General features: G+C 41.3%; 1 protein-coding gene across 1 annotated transcript in view; it reads left to right on the top strand.

Annotated features, from left to right (window-relative positions):
• Nucleotides 1-408: 408 nt before the first annotated feature.
• The window catches only part of cyth1b (cytohesin 1b), a 232,773-nt gene continuing 210,991 nt past the window's right edge, over nucleotides 409-22,190 (top strand). Inside the window, exon 1 of the mRNA XM_043714921.2 lies at nucleotides 409-530. Coding sequence (XP_043570856.1) covers nucleotides 512-530 — 19 coding nt within the window. The 5' untranslated portion in view covers nucleotides 409-511. The remainder of the gene's footprint in view (nucleotides 531-22,190) is intronic.

The raw sequence follows: 22,190 nt of genomic DNA on the forward strand, positions 1-22,190 counted from the left end.
GCTTTTCTGTAGTTTGTTGGGGGAATGTTGTGGAGGGACTCCCAGAAGTCAAGAGTCACCCATTGGCCCGATCCTATCGTGTACCTCCTTTTTTTGCGTTAAATAAGTACTTCTCATATGTCTCCTTGGTTGACCTGTAGCTTAAAGCAACCACTAAGAGGCAGGAAACTCGTAGTAATAACTCACTCTTGCATCATGTTGCGAATGAACATTTGCACTGGGGCGGGTGACCTGTTTGCAGAGGACAGAACTCAGGATCAGCGTGCAGCCGAGCAAGAGCGAGCGTGACCTTGCGAGGAATTGGGAGGGGAAGCCTGCAGTGTGTCAAACCCGACAGCGGGCTGTCAGCTTCCGGGATCACGTGACTAGGCGGCCACGCCCCCTTTTCCCTGAGCGCTGACGTCAGCTGACCCGCTCGAGCGGAGTCCTGGGCGGAGCGCGAGGCAGCCCACTCAGCACAGCTGGTGGCCACCGGTACAGCGGGAGGGAGGACACACATTCAGTCTGAGCCATGGAGCAGGACAACTACGGTCAGTGCAACATCAATGTAGCTCAGATGGGCAAGGAAGGGGGCGGGGTGGAGGAAACCGGCTGCATGGAGCCCCACACTGGATTGCACCTATTTCCCACACGACTCTTCCTCCCCCCAAACCCTTCCCCTAGTTCTGGCTGAGGAAACACCCCCCCCCCCCGCGCGCTGCTACAATGTTTCAGTTAATTTTTGCCACTGTCTCTGCGCAACTCCAACTTGCAACAAATACAAAGGTTGCGGAGAGATGGTGGAGTTGGGGGCGAGATCTCAGAGACCGACTCTCGTAGGAAATGGATCTGCAGGGTGTCCTGTTTCCAGAGCATGCTGCCTCCAACCATGCTTCAGCAGGCAGTGTGTGAGAGAGAGAGACTGGCTTTAAATTAACACGTGATAACCTGAGAGACTTTCAAACTTGTATTTTTATTCAGGACTTTTTTTTTGTGCCAGGGAGATGTTGTGGTGCAAATGTTCTCTGCTGTGTTGGTAGATGAGTGGGATCAAGCTTTGATAGTGGACGGATCGACCGGTCTGTCTTCGTTCCCTCCCGTTCTCATATCTGATTTTTTTTTCGTTGCCACCCAAGATAAGCACTATTGCACAAATGCATGCAATTCAAGGGTGGCCAGCATATCGTGCAAATGTTTGCTTTCTTAAATCTGAATAAATTGTTTGAGATGTTCGTGTTCTAAAGTAGTAATGCAGCCCAAAGTATCCAATGATATTTAACCATGCGCATGAACTTCAATAATCCTGTTCCAAGATGACCTTCTGGCTGTTGAGGAGCAGTCACACACTTTTGCCCTTCGGTGGATTTAGATTAGCATTTGTGCAGAAGACATCATCCAGTGTTCAAATGAGCTGTCACTTCAAGGTGTAAATTTTAGGGCTGAAGTTGAAATCTCTTGCAGTTTAATTAATTCTGTACAATGTGGTGTTCCATTTTTGTATAATTTACAGGTTGAGTATGTCTTTGCTAAAATCATATTTTGCAATCTTGTTGCCCATACTGTATCTTAACATTTTCTATCTTGTATTGCTGCTTGATTTTGTTTTGCTGTCGAGAACAGTGTCAGCATTAAGTAGTAAGATGACAATGTGAGACAGTGCTGTTGTTCAATGTATATGAAGTTTTTTTTAATCATTCTACATTGAATGTGTTATGACGGTTACATACACGAGGGGTCAAAGTGACATTGGTGGAGTGGTTTGTAAAAGTGAAAGTAAGATTGGCTCACTGATGTCTTCTGCAGCAAATTTGAAATTTGGGGTTTATTAGGTTTTCATTGCATCAATGAGCAATGTACCAGAGGACCTCTAAGACCTCTGGGATCATGTAGAGGTAAAAATATTTAGCCAAGGAAGAAAATTTGGATGTGGAATCTTTCTTAAAAAAATGGTTTTCACCTGGTCCCCTCTATATTCTGTCTCTTTGTTTTTGCTGTTAAGCTTGCATCACAAAGCAGGAAAAATGGCTAAAACCATTTTGTAAGACTGTCTTCTCACAGGAAGGCAGTTTTTTTTTTGGTGTTCACCAATTTAGTACATAATCATTGAGGAAACTGTACATTATGTAACATTTTCTAACTTTTCATCGTATAATTGAAAACTGTAGTTGCTCAACTACAACTCATGGATAGATTTCATAAAATGTCCTTTAACTCCATTTGCTCAACTCATTAATTATTTGTGTAGCATGCATGCATGAAGGAAAAGTGCTCATTAATGTTTTGAAACTTTGTTCCCTATTCTGAATCCTAGATTACGAGGTATGTAAGGACACGGGTTGCTGATCATTTGAGGACTTCCTTCTGGATCCAGAAACGAAAACACAAATTGTTGGAAAAGTTCAGTCAGTCTGGCAGCATATGTGGAGAGAGTTAACGTTTCAAGTCGAGTGCCCATTCCTCAGAACAGAAGGATCACTTGACCAGAAACATTAACTCTGATTTTGTTCCACAGATGCTGACAGACCTATTGAGCTTCTCCAGCAATTCATGTTTTTGCTTCTGATTTACAGCATCTGTAGTTCTTTTCGTTTTCCTCCTGGATTCATCTGGGTCCCAGTCTAAACCATCATATGTGGTCTGTGATGGATGGAATATACAGGGAGAGGTTGTTTGCTTGGCAAAAGTAGTGACCTGCAGATGCTGGAGGTCAGAGTCTAGATTAGAGTGGTGCTGGAAAAGCACAGCAGGTCAGGCAGCATCCGAGGAGCAGGAAAATTGACATTTCAGGCAAAAGCCCTTCATCGGGCTTTGACCTAAAATGTCGATTTTTCCTGCTCTTTGCTATTGAGCTTGCTTCGATTTTCCTGCTCCTCTGATGCTACCTGACCTGTTGTGCTTTTCCAGCACCACTCTAATCTAGAGGTTGTTTGCTGTCTTCTTGGCCTTTTGGAAACTTTAATAACTCTGGAGATGGATTGAATTTGAAAGGGTTTAGAAAAGATTTACCAGGATGCTGCCAGGGTTGGAGGATTTGAGCTACATGGAGAGGCTGAACAGGCTGGGGCTGTTTTCCCTGGAGCATCGGAAGCTGAGGGGTTACCTTATAGAGGTTTAGGAAATCATGAGGGGCATGGGTAGACAGTCTTTTCCCTGGGGTGGGGGCGTCCAGAACTAGAGGGCATAGGTTTAGGGTGAGAGGGGAAAGATATAAAAGAGACCTAAGGGGCAACACTTTCACATAGAGGGTGGTATGTGTAAGGACTGAGCTGCCAGAGGAAGTGGTGGAGGCTAGTACAATTGCAACAATTAAAAGTCTTCTGGATGGGTATATGAATAGGAAGGGTTTGGAGGGATATGGGCCAAGTGCTGGCAGGTGGGACTAGATTGGGTTGGGATATCTGGTCGGCATGGACAAGTTGGGTCGAAGGTCTGTTTCCATTCTATACATCTCTATGACTCTGTGGTGCCCACCCAGCTGCTGAAAGCAGTGTGTGGTTGAGAAACAAATAGTTATATTTATGTTTACTTTATACTGTATTTGACTGGGTATCAGTGGTTCCTCTCTTTTTAAAAAAGAATGATTGTTAAGGCAGTATTGGGTATTCTAGGACTGAGCTGAAATAGAATTATGGTGCTCTGAGTATTTCAATAGAATACACTAACAGCCCTGCAGAAAATTGCATGCATATTCTAGTGTCTTCATAACCTCTAAATTGTGGCTTGATTTCAACTTTGTATCTGCTTGTGAAAATTACAAATCATAAAACCATACTGATTTAGTTTATATATCCGTTGTATTTAATTTTGGATGTGATGGTTGAAATGCAGTTTGCTAGACTTGCTGGGCCTCAGAAATAAAAGTGTGGAGTTTGATGTTTTGTAATAATTTAACAATCCCCATCCTTATTGATTTGCAAGTGCATCTATAAAATTGTGGAAATACATTATGAATGGAATGGTTGGCTGCAAAAATGTTAAATTCAGAAATGCTTAATAGCAGTTTGCCGATGAAAGCTTTTTGGCATTGTAAAAAGGAATATCTAATATTCTAGCATCCATTCCATATCCCTCCAAACCCTTCCTATTCATATAACCATCCCGATGACTTTTAAATGTTGCATTGTAAAAAGGAATACCTAATATTTCAAAGTAAGCATCTTGTTTTGTTTGTATCTCTTTTAGCTGAAAGTATAGTTTGTTTTCATGCCAACTTCAGTAATTTAAATTCATGTATTTATGTAAGTAATTAAATGCGTATTGTTCTGAATTGCCAAAATGATAATTGTCACGGAATAAAATCTCTTCATTTGATGTAAGCGACCTTTGCTTGTATTTTGTTATTTTAAAGCACTAACTGGATGCTCAACGTGATCTAATAATAGATATTGGGAGTTAGAATATTTCTCTAACCATGGAGTTCCTGCCATGGGTCAGGTATTAATGGGCGCACTGGCCAGAGCCTGTTCATAGTGTTTGTAGAGTGTAACAGCTTCACATTATTGTAGTTCTATGCAGACAGTTCTGTGTTAGGCACTCTCTAATTCTCACTTCTATAGCATAAAGTTATGGAGAGGATTGAGAAATAACTATCCGATAAAATATTATTGTCTCTTAATCTTAGTATGTTGCAAAAGATTGACTGTATATCGGTGTCAGTGGTGAACTCAAAGCTGATGCAATTTTCAGCCATCACAGAATAGCCTTATGTCTTGAATCTATTTTTAAACAGCATAGTATTTTCTAAAGAGTCTAGCATTCTTTTAAGCTTCAAAATAGATCAAGGCTGTATTTGTCCCGACAGGTGGATGTAGCATAACTGTGGTTTTATTGGTAATCTCATGAGGATTCAGGTAAAATTTGTTCCAGTTCATTTTTGGACAGGTTATGATGCACCTTTGTGCCATCCTTAGGTGGAACTTAAACCTGGCCCAGAGTTAGGGATACTGCCACTGCACTAAATGATCCATGTTCAGCCAATGGTTTTTGTGCTTTTGTGGCTTGTAAATTTGCAAATCCTGCAAATATTAATGGGTTATCTGATGAGAAGCAATTCTGTAAGTGTGCGAAATGTCTCTATTAGTGGGCAAGTGTGCTAATGACAGAGCCCCAGTATCTCTTTATGGTTCCCTTAGGGTTCAGTGATCCTGGTTTGAAAACATGTGCTATACGTTTTAAATTATGTAATGTGAGCAGAACAACTTGAAAGGAACTAATAGATGTGTTTTAATCCAACTAATTGCTCACTTGAACACTTGTGTATTGTTTTACAGCAAAGGAAGTTGAAAGAAGTTTGGGTTAAAAAGTCCAAATGCAGACAATATGTAACTATACTTGAAAGTGACAGTCTCTACTCTGGAAAGTTTCCCAGTTATCATATCTAATGATCAGACAAGTTGATTATAATCAGTGCTTTATTCCCCCCCCCCCCCCCCCCCTTAGTGTCTGAAGGAGGTTTGAAGTGCTTCCTGCATTTACTGAAAGGGGAACTCTTTACTCTTGTACCTGTTGCAAGAACTATGTACTTTTACTTTAATCAAGTTGGTAAAGTTTGAGTAATCTGATACACAATTGTGGAAACTCAGATTATAAAGTTTATTTTACATTGTTAATTGCTAAATAAAGTTAACGTCTTTGGATTAATGTTAAAAGTAGTTTTGATCTGACTCATGATTGCAGTTGCTGTAAGTTGTCCTGCTCGCATTACATAATTTAAAACGTATTGCACATGTTTTCAAACTTGTTTATAAACTTGGAATATTATCTGAAACGTGCACTTTGAGAATGAACCTTTGCATTTGAACTAGAATGGGTTTGAGAAATGTGATCCATCACCTGTTCAATGTAAATAGAGATTAAATAAGAAAATCACTTTAGTTTTCTAATTGTGTGTCTATTTAGAGTTTGACCAAATTAACTCAAGGTGCATTCATGTATTGATTTGCAGATGTTAATTTCGCTGTCATTTTAGTACTTCAGGAATTAATGAGTGAAGCCTGGTCTTCTATTTCAACCCAATAATTGGAAAAGATATGCTATAAATTTTGCTATCGGCAAAATGTCAATGTTTGAAAGCCTGTGCAATATATCTTTCGCTATCATGTAACAAGCAATGATTCCACTAATGATGCTGATTCCGGTGTTGTTTCGAGCACATTGTGGTGTGAACTAATGGTGCACTGATATTTGACCTGTCGGCTATGTATAATCATGCCCATCCGGAAGGTAGCTTAATGCTGAATAGTACATAGACAAAACTGTTATATGGATAAAGCTGCCATTTGTAGAAGTGCATGTCCCTTTTAGACCTTGCGTGGCGATGTTGGTGTTGGACTGGGGTGGACAAAGTCAGAAGTCATGCAACACCAGGTTATAGTCCAACAGGTTTACTTGAAGTCATGAGCTTTTGGAGTGCTGCTCCTTCATCAGGTGAGGTGGAGGGAAATGCACAGACACAAATATAGACTGAGAGATAATGCCCAGATCAGTCCAGGTAATTAAAAAGTGTCAACAGATAAATATCAGTCATGGAAATGGAATGTTGACAGGCTGAATAACAAGGTAAAAAATAACAAGTCTTTGCAGGAGATCAACAGTGTCAAACGATGTGCGTAAAGTGTCAACGGCTGAATAACACATAACGGGGTGACCTATGAACCAAATACTAAAATAATTGCAATCAGCTAAGTATCATGCTAGCAGACTATCAGAAGTGATGCTTAACCATGCTGGAAATGTTCGCACCTGATTTTTGAGCTCAAGGTAATTGGTATATGGATTAGCAAAGGAGTGGGTGAAGCACAAATGCACAATGCAGCGGATTCTGGATATCTGATGTAAAAACAACAAACATTGGAAGTACTCAGCAGCTCTGACAGTTTCTGTGGAGGGAGAAATGGTGTTAACCAAGATTTTTGAAGTCCTTCTGTGACCAGGAATGGAGGGAGCAGTCATAAAATATGTTGCCATCTTGTATGTCAGTCCATTCCACCCCAGGTCAATTCTGAGGTGGAATTTGCAAAGGGTAGGACAGCAGCTGGGCAATCTTCCAGTACATGACGGCTGGCTGACTTAAACTTGAGTCACCTAATGTGACTAATGAATGAGGCTGACTGGGAATTTGCAGTCACCTTCCAGGTTCATAGTGTCGACGGAGCATTTTTATTTGCTTCCTGCAAGTTGTCCTGCCAGCAGCAGACCACGCGACCAGCGCTCCAGGTGTCTCAGGTTACTGGTCTGAAGTCCATTGGTATCCTCACCCTCCATTTTAACAGAGGTGGCCCAGTTATAAAGGTTGTTATTAAAATTTGAGTCTTAGAGAAGTTGGTGAGATGCTTTAACTGCTCCAGGAAAATTTACACAGACTGCGTGGTCTTATGGCTTTGATTTCGGTGCAAGGGCAGAGTTCAGGTGCCTGCAGGAAAATTTCTGACCTCTTTTAAAACATGTTTATGACTGGTCACAGATGTCCACATGGGGGATTTTGGTGCAAGCTTTCCCCTTGGCCCTCTTACTCGGTTGCACTATTGTGCCCCCTGGCAAGCACCAATCTCAGTTGGCAATAAAGGATCAAGGGGAAACAATACTGAACACATGTAATCAGAGGATGTGCAGGCCATTTGGCCTTTTGAAACTGCTGTATCAATTTGATATGGTCATTGTTGATCTGATTTTTGGCTTTAGCTCCACTTCCAGAGCACAGTCTGTGTATCTTTAATTCCTCTTTGGTCAAAAATCTATCTAACTTGACCTTGAATAAGTAAAACGATGCAACCTTCATCAGTCTTCCTGGAGGATAATCCTACAGCCTAAAGAATCATTGAATCATATAGTACAGAGGAGGCCCTTCAGCCCATCAAGTCTGTACTGCCAAAAATGTATTTCTGCCTGCACTCGTCCCACTTTACTGCACAAGGCAATGGGCCTAGAATATTATGACACAAGTGCTCATCAAAGTACTTCTTAAAAATTGAGTTTTCCCGTCAGCCCTCACCACCCTCTGGATGGAAAAAATATTTCCTGAAATCCCCTTTAAACTTTCTGGCTTTCACTTTAAAATTATGCCCCACTGTTACTGATCCTTCAACTCAGGGCAACAGCTGCTTTGTTCAGCCTATTCATGCCCCTGATAATGTTGGGCACCTCTATCAGGTCCCCCTCAACTTTCTCTGCTCCAAAGAAAACAATCCAAGCTTATCCAGTCTCTCGTTATAGCTGAAGTACTCCATTCCAAGCAGCGTCCTGGTGAATCTCCAAAAAGTTTCCCCCAATGCAATCACGTTCTTCCTACAGTAGGCTATAGTGTGTTGATTAATTATAGAATAATCAGTTTTAAATTAATTTTGTTTAAACAAGGAAGCTTATTCCTTTTGTTTCTCAAATAAACTGCCCTTGCATATCAATTTTCATCTTTAGTTGTACTTTTTTTGTTTGACCATAGTGCGATCACTGTTCTTGGCATAATGATGGGTGTTGTGCAGTCATCTTGTAAGCAATACCTTTGTAAACCAGGTAAACGTAGAAGTGTTTTAGTCATGCTGAATGACTGCTTCTAATTAACAACTTTAAAAATACAAAGAAACAGTTAATTTATGAAAGTGACTTCTTAGCTCCATTGTCTTATTACATCATGTGGAATACAGACTGTCATGTCAGGGTTGATAATTTGTCAGTTTTCAATGTGATGGCATTAGAATGCAGCTTAATTGTGACCAGACTTTTACAAGTAAATGGAGTAAAAAAAACTGAAATATTGGACTTCAGTATTGTTATTTTGGAATATGCAATCATTCTTGTCTGGCACTTCACTTGTGTGTATGTAGGTGGTAGGAGATCAGGCATTGATGGTCAGTGAAGTGAAGGATGAAACTTGGTTAAATAATCTAAAACTCTATGTTCAATTTGTACATGAAAAATTAGGTGGGGTAAGGAAAACTGGTGTCTTGGATAATAGAGGAAGGAATGAGGCAAAGTTGGATAACAGTAAACTGTACCATGGAAAAGAGCTTTGCTATTGTTCTAGATTAAAATAGACTTTTGTGCTTTCAGCTAAAGGCTTACGTTTTTGTAGTGTTGTACAAATTTCAGCATTTTATGCTGTTTCACCTGGTGCCTGTAGATATAGCAAGTACTTTAATTTCTAAGTGTTCTGCATTAAGCAGTTCTTTACAGCTGCTTTAATGTGAACTCCTTCCAGTACTGAATATCCTCTGGCACTGATTTGCAAATTTCCGATTTGATTTGCTAACAGGTGAATGTGGATTTATTGTACCTTACCATTCATTATTACCTTGAATATCAACAATTCAGGAATAATCAACATTGCTGTATTCTGAATATAGTTGTTACATTTTTCCCAGTACTTTGTGTATCCCCTATGATATGAATGGATGAACAGGATGACTGATGCTTACTCCACATTTTGACTGGTGTGCTTGTTTGTAGGAGTGACATAGTCACAATATGAAGTAATACACAATTGTATCAATAAATTGATATTCCTCCCATGTTTTCTCTTCTGCAGAATTCCAGCATTTGCTTTCTTTTTCATTTTATTTATTTGGTTGAACTGCAACTCTGTTGGATTCTTGTAAATGTTGGTGATAAAGTGACAAGTTTCAAGAGGCTGTTCCCCTCAATAACAAGTATACCATTTTGGATACTGTTGGGCAGACGACTTATCATTGGTAAGCCATGGGGTACAGGTTTCTGGCAAAGAGTCTGTCCCTGTTGCTCAGAAGGGAAGGGTGGAGATGAGCAGAGCATTAGTCATTGGGGACTCCATTGTTAGAGGGATAGATAGGAGGTTCTGTGGGAACAAGAGAGACTCACTGGTGTGTTGCCTCCCAGGTGCCAGAGTTTGTGATGTCCCGGATCATGTCTTCGGGATCCTTGAGAGGGAGGGGGAGCAGCCCCAAGTCGTGGTCTACATAGGTACTAACGACATAGATAGGAAGAGGGATGGGGATTTAAAACAGAAATTTAGGGAGCTAGGGTGGAAACTTAGTGCTAGAACAACCAGTTGTTATCTCTGGTTTGTTGCCTATGTCATGTGCTAGCGAGGTGAGGAGTAGGGAGAGAGGGGATTGAACATGTGGCTATAGGGATGGTGTAGGAAGGATGGTTTCGGATACCTGGATAATTCGGGCTCTTTCTGGGGTAGGTGAGACCTCAACAAACAGGATGGTCTACACCTGAACTAGAGGGTTACCAATATCCCGGGGGAAATGTTTGCTAATGCTCTTCGGAATGGTTTAAACTAATTGAGCAGCGGGGTGGGAACTTAAATTGTAGTTCCAGTGTCCAAGAGGTTGAAAGTAGTGAGGTCAGAAATATGGTTTCAAGGTCGCAAGAGTTCACTGGCAAGCAGGAAGGTGGTTTGAAGTGTGTCTATTTCAACGCTAGGAGCCTCCAGAATAACTTGCAGAATGGGTTGGTACCTGGGACTTCGATGTTGTGGCCATTTTGGAGACATGGTTAGAGCAGGGATAGGAATGGTTGTTGCAGGTTCCAGGATTTATTTGTTTCAGTAAGAACACAGAAGATGGTAAAATAGGGAGAGATGTGGCATTGTTAGTCAAGAACAGTATTACAGGGTAGATAGTATAAGGACAGGTAGCAGAAAGGATATTTGAGGACTCGTTTATTGAGGTAGAATGCGCTGAGGTTAGAAATAGGAAAGGATGGGTCACCCTGTTGGGAGTTTTCTATAGGTCTCAGAATCACTGCAGAGATGTAGAGGAATGGACAGCAAAGCTAATTCTGGAGAGGAGTGAGAGTAACAGGGTATTTGGTATGGGGACTTAAACTTTCCAAATATTGCATAGAAGTACTATAGTTCAAATACTTTAGATGGGTTAATTTTTGTCCAATGAGTGCAGGATGGTTTTCTGATAGTATGTAGACAAGCCAACAAGGGGGTGAAGCTACATTAGATTTGGTACTGAGTAATGAACCAGGCAAGGTGTTCGATTTGGAGGTAGATGAGCACTTTGGTGATAGTGACCATAATTCAGTTGTGTTTACTCAAGCAATGGAAAGGGCTAGGTATATAACACAGGCAAGAGTTATAGCTGGGGGAAAGGCAATTATGATGTGATTAGGCAAGATTTAGGATGCATAGGATGGGGAAGGAAACTGCAGGGGATGGGCACAGTTGAAATGTGGCGTTTATTCAAGCAACAGCTACTGCATGTCCTTGATAAATATATGCCTGTCAGGCAGGGAGGAAGTGGTCGAGCGTGGGAACCGTGGTTTATTAAAGAAGTTGAATCTCTTGTCAAGAGGAAGAAGAAGGCTTATGTTAGGATGAGATGTCAAGGCTCAATTAGGGCACTTGAGAGTTACAAGGTAGCCAGGAAAGACTGAAACGGAGAGCTAAGAGAGTCTGGAAGGGACATGAGAAGTCGTTGGCAGGTAGGATCACTGAAAAACCCTAAAGCTTTCTGTAGTTATGTTAGGAATAAAAGAATGACTATAGAAAGATTACAGCTAATCAAGGATAGTAGTGGGAAGTTGTGCGTGGAGTCCGAGGAGATGGGGTACTGTTAAATGAATATTTTTCATCAGTATTCACACTGGAAAGAGACAATGCTGTCCAGGAATATACAGAGATATGGGCTACTAGAGTAGATGGGATTGACATTTGCAAGGAGGTGGTGTCAGCAATTCTGGAAAGTGTGAAAATAGGTAAGTCCCCTGGACGGATGGGTCTTATTCAAGCATTCTCTGGAAAGCCAGGGAGAAGATTGCAGAACCTTTGGCTTTGATGTTTATGTCGTCCTTGTCTACAGGAATAGTTGCAGAAGACTAGAGGATAGCAAATGTTATCCCCTTGTTCAAGAAGGGGAGTAGAGACAACCAGTGCAATTGTAGACCAGTCAGCCTTACTTCAGTTGTGGGTAAAGTGTTGGAAAAGGTTATAAGATAGGATTTATAATCATCCAGAGAGGAATAAGTTCATAAGGGATAGTCAACATGGTTTTGTGAAGGGTTGGTCGTGTCTCATAAACCTTATTGAGTTCTTTGAGATGGTGGCGAAACAGATGGATGAGGGTAAAGTGGTTGATGTGGGGTATGTGGGTTTCAGTAAGGTGTCTGATAAGGCTCCCCATGGTAGGCTATTGCACAAAATATGGAGGCATGGGGTTGAAGTTGATTTAACAGTTTAGATCAGAAATTAGTTAGCTGAAAGAAGACAGAGGGTTAATGTTCATCCTGGAATTCTGTTACTAGGGGTGTACCACAAAGATCTGTTTTGTGGCCACTGCTTTTTTGTCATTTATAGCAATGATCTAGATGAGTGCATAGAAGGATGGGTTAGTGAATTGGCGGATGGCACTAAGGTTGCTACAGTTGTGGATAGTGCCGAAGGATGTTGCAGGTTACAGAGGGACATAGATAAGCTGCAAAGCTGGGCTGAGAGGTGGCAAACAGAGTTAAAAGTGGAAAAGTGTGAGATGATTCATTTTGGAAAGAGTAACAGGAATAAAGAGTACTGGGCTAATGGTAAGATTCTTGGTAGTGTGGATGAGCAGAGAGATCTGTGTCCATGGACATGGATCCCTGAAAGTTGTCCTCCAGTTTGATAGGGTTGTTGAGAAGACATATGGTGTGTTAATTCTTTTTGGCAGACTAATTGAGTTTCGAAGCCACAACATCATTCTGCAGCTGTACAAAACTCCGGTGCAGCCGCACTTGGAGTATTGCGTACAGTCCTGGTCACTGCATTATAGGAAGGCTTTGGAAAGGATTCAAAGGAGATTTACAAGGATGTTGCCTGGTGTGAAGAGAAGATCTTATGAGAAAAGGCTGATGGACTTGAGGCTGTTTTTGTTGGAAAAAAGTTGAGAGTTGACTTAATTGCGACATACAAGATAATCAGAGGGTTAGATCAGGTGGACAGTGAGAGCCTTTTTCCTTGGATGGTGATGGCTAGCACGAGGGGTCATAGCTTTAAATTGAGGGGTGATAGATGTAGGACCGATGTCAGAAGTAGTTCCTCGACTCAGGAGTAGGGGCGTGGAATGCACTGCCTGCAATAGTAGTAGACTCGCCAAGTTTAAGGGCATTTAAATAGTCATTGGATAAACATATGGATGAAAATGGAATAGTGTAGGATAGATGGCCATCGGATTGGTTTCACATGTTTGTGTAACATTGACGGCTGAAGGGCCTGTACTGCACTGTAATGGTCTATGTTCTATGTTAACAGTTTCATTCCTGCCTATTTCTGCTTTCTCTAAAATGAAGAGGATTTTTCCACGAATTGTGAAGAATAGGAACTTTCATAACTATATTAGAAGACGCTCTTATGCAGTTAGGCTAAAACCATGTAAATGTTGCAGATATCTTGGAGCTGTTCAATTTTTTTATTTGAGAGGATCCAGAAATCTGTGGGTCACAGTCTCCTCCAAACTAATGTTGCCTTGAAAGAATTGTGCTGAGTAAGTGGAGTGTATTAAACTTTCTTTTTTTAAAAAAAAAGTTTCCATGCTAATTGTTTCTGGTGATTATGTTGTCTTGCAGGATTATTTGAATTACCTGTGTAAATAATGAGGCAAAATTATAGTTTATAAAACACATCTCTGAGCAAGACATACAGGATGTTGCCCTGAATTTGGTCGTAAAACACCTGAGCTCCCTATAGTGGGTCACTGTTGTAACGGCTGTGGAACAAATGCCCTACAGTCCAATATAATGTGCAAGTTTAAAGAATGTTTAGACATGGTACAAATTTGGAAGTTGTCCCAGTACCATAGTTATACCCCATTTAGTTGATTAAATATTGCCTAGTATTGTTTTATTTTTTTCTGTAATCCGTCTATCCTTACTTTCATATTGAATTGAAATGTTTATTATTTTAAGAATCAAGTTTTAGTTTCTCTTGAGGTCATCTTTTGCTGAGCTAGTGCACAAAGCAAGCAATGTCCTTTGTTGTTGTGCAAATGGCATTGCAACGTAAGACCATAAGATATAGGAGCAGAGTTAAGCCATTGGGTCTACTCCACCATTCAATCATGGCTGCTATGTTTCTCAACATCCTTCTCCCTGTAACCTTGATCCCCTTACCAGTCAAGAACTTATCTATCTCTGTCTTTAATATACTCAGTGAATTGGCCTCCACAATCTGTTACAGCAAAGAGTTCCACAGATTAACCACCTCTGACTGAAGAAAGTCTTCCACATCTCAGTTGTAAAAGGTCACCTCTTCAATCTGAGGTTGTGCCCTGTGGTCTTAATCTCCTACTAGTAGAAACATAATCTGCACATTTACCCTATCCAGGCTTCTCATTATTATCAAAGTTATTGGATGCCCCTTGTCCTTCAAAACTCTAAATACAGACCCAGCATTCTCAATTGCCCCTCATAGGAAAAGCCCTTCATCCCTAAGATCATTCTTGTAAACCATCTCTGGACCCCCTCCAACATCAGCACATCCTTCCTTAGGTGTGGGGCATAAAACTGTTCATAATATTCCATATGCAGTCTGACCAGAGCCTAATACAGGGTACAGCCTCATATATTAGATTAGATTAGATTAGATTAGATTAGATTAGATTACTTACAGTGTGGAAACAGGCCCTTCGGCCTAACAAGTCCACACCGCCCCGCCGAAGCGCAACCCACCCATACCCCTACATTTACCCCTTACCTAACACTACGGGCAATTTTAGCATGACCAATTGACCTGACCTGCACATCTTTGGATTGTGGGAGGAAACCGGAGCACCCGGAGGAAACCCACGCAAACACGGGGCGAACGTGCAAACTCGACACAGTCAGTCGCCTGAGGTGGGAACTGAACCCGGGTCTCCGGCGCTGTGAGGCAGCAGTGCTAACCACTGTGCCACTGTGCCGCCCACAAATTTTTCTGCTCATATATTCCTGCTCATATATTTTAGCCCTCTTGAAAGGGATGCTAACAATGCATTTGCATTTCTAACTGCCAACTGAACCTGCATGCTAACCTTAAGAGAATTCAAGGACTTCTTTTCAAGCACAGATTGACACTTGTATCTTGCATGGAATTCAGGTTTTTTAAAATTCTTTGTTAACTGTGTTAGTGCATAAGAGCAAAAGGGTATCAAAATATACCAACAAAACTGGCAATCTGAACTAAAATCACATTTCTTAGTAATATCGCACTTATGTTCCTTATAAAATATCATCTGCATGAATTCAGAAGACTCTGCTCCCTTTGCTCTAACTCCAGGTTCCTGATTGAGTTCTATTTTCCTGCAAAACAAAGTTCATTCACTGAGCTCTTTCATCAAGGAAAACAATAAACATTACATCTTTTTCGAAATAAAATCATTTGTGCATTTTGCAGCAACAAAAATATCCCGTGCAGAGTGGAAAGTTAGGTTTACGACAAATCGGGAATCTGTACCTCTTCTACGTGAAAATTGAGAGAGGACCAAAGCGTGATCTTGGAAAGAACACTTTGATCAAAACAGTCTTTTATTTAAGTAAAAGAACTAACTTGCAGAATCACTGTCTAATTATGAAGTTTAATTTTACTGCGCCATTTAATAATGCTGGGGTACTACCGATCTCAAGTCTGTCAGGAGTTTGTTATCCACAGGAGGAAACAATGTGATTTTCTATGACATTGAAGAAGACCCAGGCTTTTTGGGCAGCAATGAATGGTGCGAGTCTGGGTGGCAGGCTAAATTGACAACTCTTCCTAATAACTGATACAGACAATAATTATGTTTTGTGCTGTAAGATTCTGCAGCCAATTACAGATGGGTAAGTCTTGCATGCATTGTTTCACCTGACTGCACTTTTATGAGATGTACTTCAGGCAACAAAAGAGAATCAAACTGTAAATGGAAGTGAACCTAATGACTGTACAAGTAGCATTTTAAAATGAAAGCAAATGTTCTCCAATTCACTTTTGGGTATGCTGTTTACAGAAATTAGTCATCTATCAAGCTGCAGCTTGTTTGCAGAAATTTGCATTACATCTTGTATTGGTAAGATGTCTTGTCACAAATGGCCAATGTAATGCAAGCAGTGTAATTAGAAAGCAGCCAGTAAATGCAGGGAGTCATTGAAAGAGTACACAACTATGTGATACTTTATGAAGAAAATTTAGATGCTTTTGAGAAAAATGGCTACAGGCTATAGAGATACATGCACGCTATTGTTTTGTTACTAAGCTATTAAATGGGGAGCCATTTGACAACCGAAGGGATAACAGTTGCATTCAAAACCCATTTGGCGAATATTCAACTTAAATGATTGCATACATTTTTAATGTAAAAAGCCATTGAGTGCTTACTTATGTCCATTCAAAGTAAATTGATGCCAAGGTCATTTTTCTCACTAACAATTAACTAGAATATGTATGTACTTATATGCACCTTTGCATGCTTAAGTTGGCTATAGTTATTTCTGTATTTACTGCACAGAGCAACTATGTCAACTTGTTTCCTCAAGTTAGTTATGGGTTCAAGTTCTTTTTTGTTTTGGAGTTTGAAAACTTACTTTAAGCTGTTGTTTTGATATGACGTTGAGGAAGGGTGAATTTTGGGATGTTAACTCAGGGCTCTAGTAGCTTGTTCAGATCAGGATTTTATGTTCAGGTGGTGTAAACTTAACAAAGTGTTAGGAATTTCTTCATATCCTGGCCAATATTCCTCTGTCAAAGTGCTCCAAAGATATTAGCTGATTATTTAATTCATAGCTATTTTGGGAATGTGTTACTCAATAGTTGCCATATTTGTATCAAAAACACACAATTACACTTCAAAGTAAGTTTAAAAATCACCTAACACCAGATATTGGTCCAACAGGTTTAATTGGAAGCACACTAGCTTTCAGAGCGTCGTTCCTTCTATCACCTGATGAAGGAGCGACGCTCCGAAAGCTAGTGTGCTTCCAATTAAACCTATTGGACTATAACCTGGTGTTGTGTGATTTTTAACTTTGTACACCCCAGTCCAACACCAGCATCTCCAAATCATAACTTCAAAGTAATTGTTTGAATTATTCTGAGATGTTTGTAAGGGACGCACTTAAGAGTGTTAATGTCATTTTCAACAACTTCATTGACATTTTAAAGTTAAATGTTTATTTTCTGTTCTGGCCAGCATTGTCTGTTGGGCATTTAGTAGCCATAGCATCCCCTTTGCTGCAAGAGATCAAATGTTCATTTCCCAGGTGAAGAGATCCTTGTCACAGCAGCTGCAAAGCAGCATCAGTAAACAGCAACTGATGTTGCATGGGTAGTGATCCTGCCTCTGGGCCTAAAGATCTAGGTTTGAGTCCCACTTGCTTGGGGGTTATGGGGTTATCTCTCCCTCAACAATAATTTGTGACTCTGATTTCTGCAAGTTAAGATTGAATAGTTTCCTGACTCAATACTTTGGAAAATTGTAATCAAGGCACTGTTATTGAAGCACATAATGTGTTTGGATTGTAACTTCAATGCAATAGTAGTTCCTGAATGAATAGGCATTAGCAGCAGTTCCATTCATGTTTTATTAACATTGAAGCAAGCATTTTTTATTTTGCCAATTTACCAATGTTTGGATTGGACTGTTCCTACTGAGATTTCAGGGTACAGCAGTACCCATTCTGTATACCCTTAAAAGCTATATTCACTTTAAGAAAATCCTTAGTGAATATATTGAAATATGGTTTGAAATTCTGTTTCTTAAGATATGAAGTAGTTTTTGGCACAGGAGGCTATTTGATCCATTGCTCCTCTAGTCAGTCTCCATTCCCTTGGTTCCTATATATGTATTTCCTTAAGATGCCCATCCAATTAACTTTGAAATAATTGTTTCTGGCTGTTCCCAGGCTTCTCCCTCTGAGATGTTTGACCCTGACCTCTGGGCTGAGCCCTTTCCTATCCAGTTTGACCTCTGCTCTTTTTGCTGCCTTCACAACCATCTGAACTGCTTTGGTCATTACCCCATTGTGTAAAATTGTTCTTTCTCTCTTTTCCCTTGCATCACTTGACCCAGATCTTAAATTTTTATTGTCTACATGCCCTTATATAATCAGAAAATTATAACAACCTTTTTTGCCCATCATATCTGAGCCTAAATCTAATTATGTAGCTTCATCAAATCTCCCTTCAATTTTCTTTGCTCCGAGGAGGACCACTCGAGTCTTTCCACCCTAACCTTGTATCTGAAACTCCATCATTCTTGGGACCAGGGCCTGGGAAATGGTTGAACATGTCTCTGGGGACGCTGGGCTCATTCATTAAGTAACCTGTCACTCTTGTCAGGAATTACTGTGCTGTCTTGCATTTTTTGCATTTCCCTACACACTATGAGAACGAGATCTTTCTGGACAGGACCTTCAGCAAGGTTATTACACCGACCATACCAGAAGAGAGCAGATGATGAGGAAGGCAGAGAGGAGACCGGTGCAAGAGACCCCGGGGGAAGTACCTGTCAGGGACAAGTTGAATCTTTTGGAAACCGTAGAGACAGATGACACTGCCAGTTTGCAAGGCGGCCAGGTCTGTCAATCAAAAGTTGGTGTGGAGGCAGAGCAGAAGAGTCTGACATCGCACAGATCCGTGGTAATAGGGGACTCCATAGTGAGAGGAACTGACCGGGGTTTTTGTGGCAGCAGGCGGGACTTAAGGATGGTGTGTTGCCTTCCTGGTGCCAGGGTTAAAGACATCACAGACAGAGTGCAGGAAATCCTCAAGGACGAAGGTGTAGAGCCAGAGGTGGTGGTACATGTTGGCACAAATGATGTCGGGAAGAAGAGGAGGAACGTACTACAGCGGGACTTTGGAGAACTAGGAAGAAGGCTGAAAAGCAGGATGCCCAGGGCGGTTATCTCCGGTTTGCTTTCGGTTCCTCGGGCTGGTGAGACCAGAAACAGGGAGATAATGGACTTGAACGTGTGGTGGGGAACTGGTGCAGGAAGCAAGGATTTAAATTCTTGGGTCACTGGGTATGTTTTGTGGTAAGCATAAATTATACAAGAGAGACGGTTTGCACCTTAATAGGTTGGGGACCAGCATTCTGGCAGGCAGGTTTGCTACTGCAACACAGGTACGTTTAAACTAAGTAGTGGGGGGGGGGGGGGGGGGTAGGGGACAAATGGGATGTTTAAGAAAGAAATTGAAGGGAAAGTTAGAACAAGGGAAGTCAAGAAAGACAACTGTATCAATGAGGCAGAAAACTCAAAAAGGGATCATGCTGTAAGGTTGAGTGAAATAGGAGTTGATGGGAAGGGTGAGGGCAGTAACAAATTAAAAATACTATACATGAATACACGAAGCATTAGACATAAGATGGATGAGCTTGAGGCTCTTTTGGAAATTGGCAGATACGATATTGTGGGGATAACTGAGACGTGGCTTCAAGTGGACACGGCCTAGGAAATGAATATTCAAGGCTACACGTGCTATCATAAGGACAGACTGACGGGCAGAGGGGGTGGGGTGGCCTTGTTGGTAAGGGATGATATTCAGTCCCTTGCGCAGGGGGACCTAGAATCTGGGGATGTTGAGTCAGTATGGATAGAACTGAGAAACTCTTAGGGTAAAAATACCCTCTTGGAAGTTATCTACAGGCCCTCAAACAGTAGTCTGGATGACGGATGTAAGTTGAATCAGGAGCTGAAATTGGCCTGTCGCTAAGATGTTACTACAGTTGTTAAGGGGGATTTCAACTTGCAGGTAACTGGGAGAATCAGGATGGTATTGGACCTCAAGAAAGAGACTTTGTGGAGTGCCTCTGAGATGGATTCTTAGAACAGCTGGTGCTGGAGCCTACCAGGGAGAAGGCAATTCTAGATCTGGTATTGTGCAATGAACCAGAATTGATCAGGGACCTCTAAGTGAATGAGCCATTGGGAAGTAGTGACCATAATACAATAAGCTTCAATCTGCAATTTGAGAGGGAGAGGGTACAATCGGAAGTGACAATATTTCTGTTGAATAAAGGGAACTATGGAGCTATGAGGGAGGAGCTGGCCAAAGTTCAATGGTGCAATACCTTAGCAGGGATGACAGTGGAGGAACAATGACGGATATTTAGGTGTACAATGCAGAAGATGCAGGATCAGTTCATTCCAAAAAGGAAGAAAGATCCTAGGAGGGGGCATGGGTGGCCGTGGCTGACGAGGGAAGTTAAGAAACATATAAAGTTAAAAGAGATAAAGTATAACATAGCAAAGATAAGTGGGAAAAAGGAGGACTGGGAAACTTTTAAAGAACAACAGAGGATTACTAAGAAGGAAATACGCAGAGAAAAAATGAGGTGCGAAGGTAAACTGGCCAAAAATATAAAGGAGGATAGTAAAAGTTTTTTTTAGGTATGTGAAAGGCAAAAAAATGGTTAAGACTAAAATTGGGCCTTTGAAGACAGAAGCAGGGGAATATATTACGGGGAACAAAGAAATGGCAGAAGAATTGAATTGGTACTTCAGATCTCTGTTCACTGGGGAAGACACAAGCAATCTCCCTGAGGTAACAGTGGTTGAAGGACCTGAACTGAAGGGAATTTATATTTGCCAGGAATTGGTGTTGGAGAGACTGTTAGGTCTGAAGGTTGATAAGTCCCCGGGGCCTGATGGTCTACATCCCAGAGTACTGAAGGAGGTGGCTCGAGAAATCGTGGATGCGTTGGTGATTATTTTCCAGAGTTCGATAGATTCGGGATCAGTTCCTGCGGATTGGAGGGTGGCTAAGGTTGCACCACTTTTTAAGAAAGGTGGGAGAGAGAAAGCAGGAAATTATAGACCAGTTAGTCTGACCTCAGTGGTAGGAAAGATGCTGGAGTCAATTATAAAGGATGAAATTACGACACATCTGGGTAGTAGTAACAGGATAGGTCAGAGTCAGCATGGATTTATGAAGGGGAAATCATGCTTGACTAATCTTCTGGAATTTTTTGAGGATGTAACTCTGAAGATGGACGAGGGAGATCCAGTGGATGTAGTGTACCTGGACTTTCAGAAAGCTTTTGATAACGACCCACATAGGAGGTTAGTTTGCAAAATTAGGGCGCATGGTATTGGGGGCAAAGTACTAACTTGGATTGAAAGTTGGTTGGCTGATAGGAAACAAAGAGTAGTGATAAATGGCTCCATTTCGGAATGGCAGGCGGTGACCAGTGGGGTACCGCAGGGATCAGTACTGGGTCCGCAGCTTTTTACAATATATGTTAATGATATAGAAGATGGTATTAGTAATAACATTAGCAAATTTGCTGCTGATACTAAGCTGGGTGGCAGGGTGAAATGTGAGGAGGTTGTTAGGAGATTACAGGGTGACCTGGACAGGTTAGGTGAGTGGTCAGATGCAGTTTAATGTGGATAAATGTATGGTTATCCACTTTGGTGGCCAGAACAGGAAGGCAGATTGATTCCATTTAGGTAGTAATTTAGGTAAAGGGGCAGTACAAAGAGATCTGGGTGTTCTTGTACATCAGTCAATGAAGGTAAGCATGCAGGTACAGCAGGTAGTGAAGAAGGCTAATAGCATGCTGGCCCTCTTCATAACAAGAGGGATTGAGTATAGAAGCAAAGAGGTTCTTCTGCAGCTGTACAGGGCCTTGGTGAGACCACACCTGGAGTACTGTGTGCAGTTCTGGTCTCAATTTGAGGAAAGACATTCTGGCTATTGAAGGAGTGCAGCATAGGTTCACGAGGTCAATTCCTGGAATGGCAGGATTACCTTACACTGAAAGACTGGAGCAACTGGGCTTGTATACCCTTGAGTTTAGAAGACTGAGAGGGGATCTGATTGAGATATATAAGATTATTAAAGGATTGGACACTCTGGAGGCAGGAAACATGTTTCCGCTGATGGGTGAGTGCCGAACCAGAGGACACAGCTTAAAAATACGGGGTAGACCATTTAGGACAGAGATGAGGAGAAACTTCTTCACCCAGAGAGTGGTGGGTGTGTGGAATGCTCTGCCCCAGAGGGCACTGGAGGCCCAGTCTCTGGATTCATTTAAGAAAGAGTTGGATAGAGCTCTCAAGGATAGTGGAATCAAGGGTTATGGAGATAAGGCAGGAACAGGATACTGATTAAGGATGATCAGCCATGATCATATTGAATAGTGGTGCAGGCTCGAAGGGCAGAATGGCCTACTCCTGCACCTATTGTCTACTTCATGCTTCCCTGTGTATGACTACTGTCATGTAGTCTGTGTGTTAATATAGCATCTTGGTCCTGGAGGAACACTGTCTCGTTTTATTGTACCAGCTGTATATGGTAGAAA

The sequence above is a fragment of the Chiloscyllium plagiosum genome, unplaced genomic scaffold (assembly GCF_037043375.1).
Source record: "Chiloscyllium plagiosum isolate Xiang-an unplaced genomic scaffold, Cpla_swu_hap1 HiC_scaffold_25, whole genome shotgun sequence".
In the NCBI taxonomy this organism is placed as follows: domain Eukaryota; kingdom Metazoa; phylum Chordata; class Chondrichthyes; order Orectolobiformes; family Hemiscylliidae; genus Chiloscyllium; species Chiloscyllium plagiosum.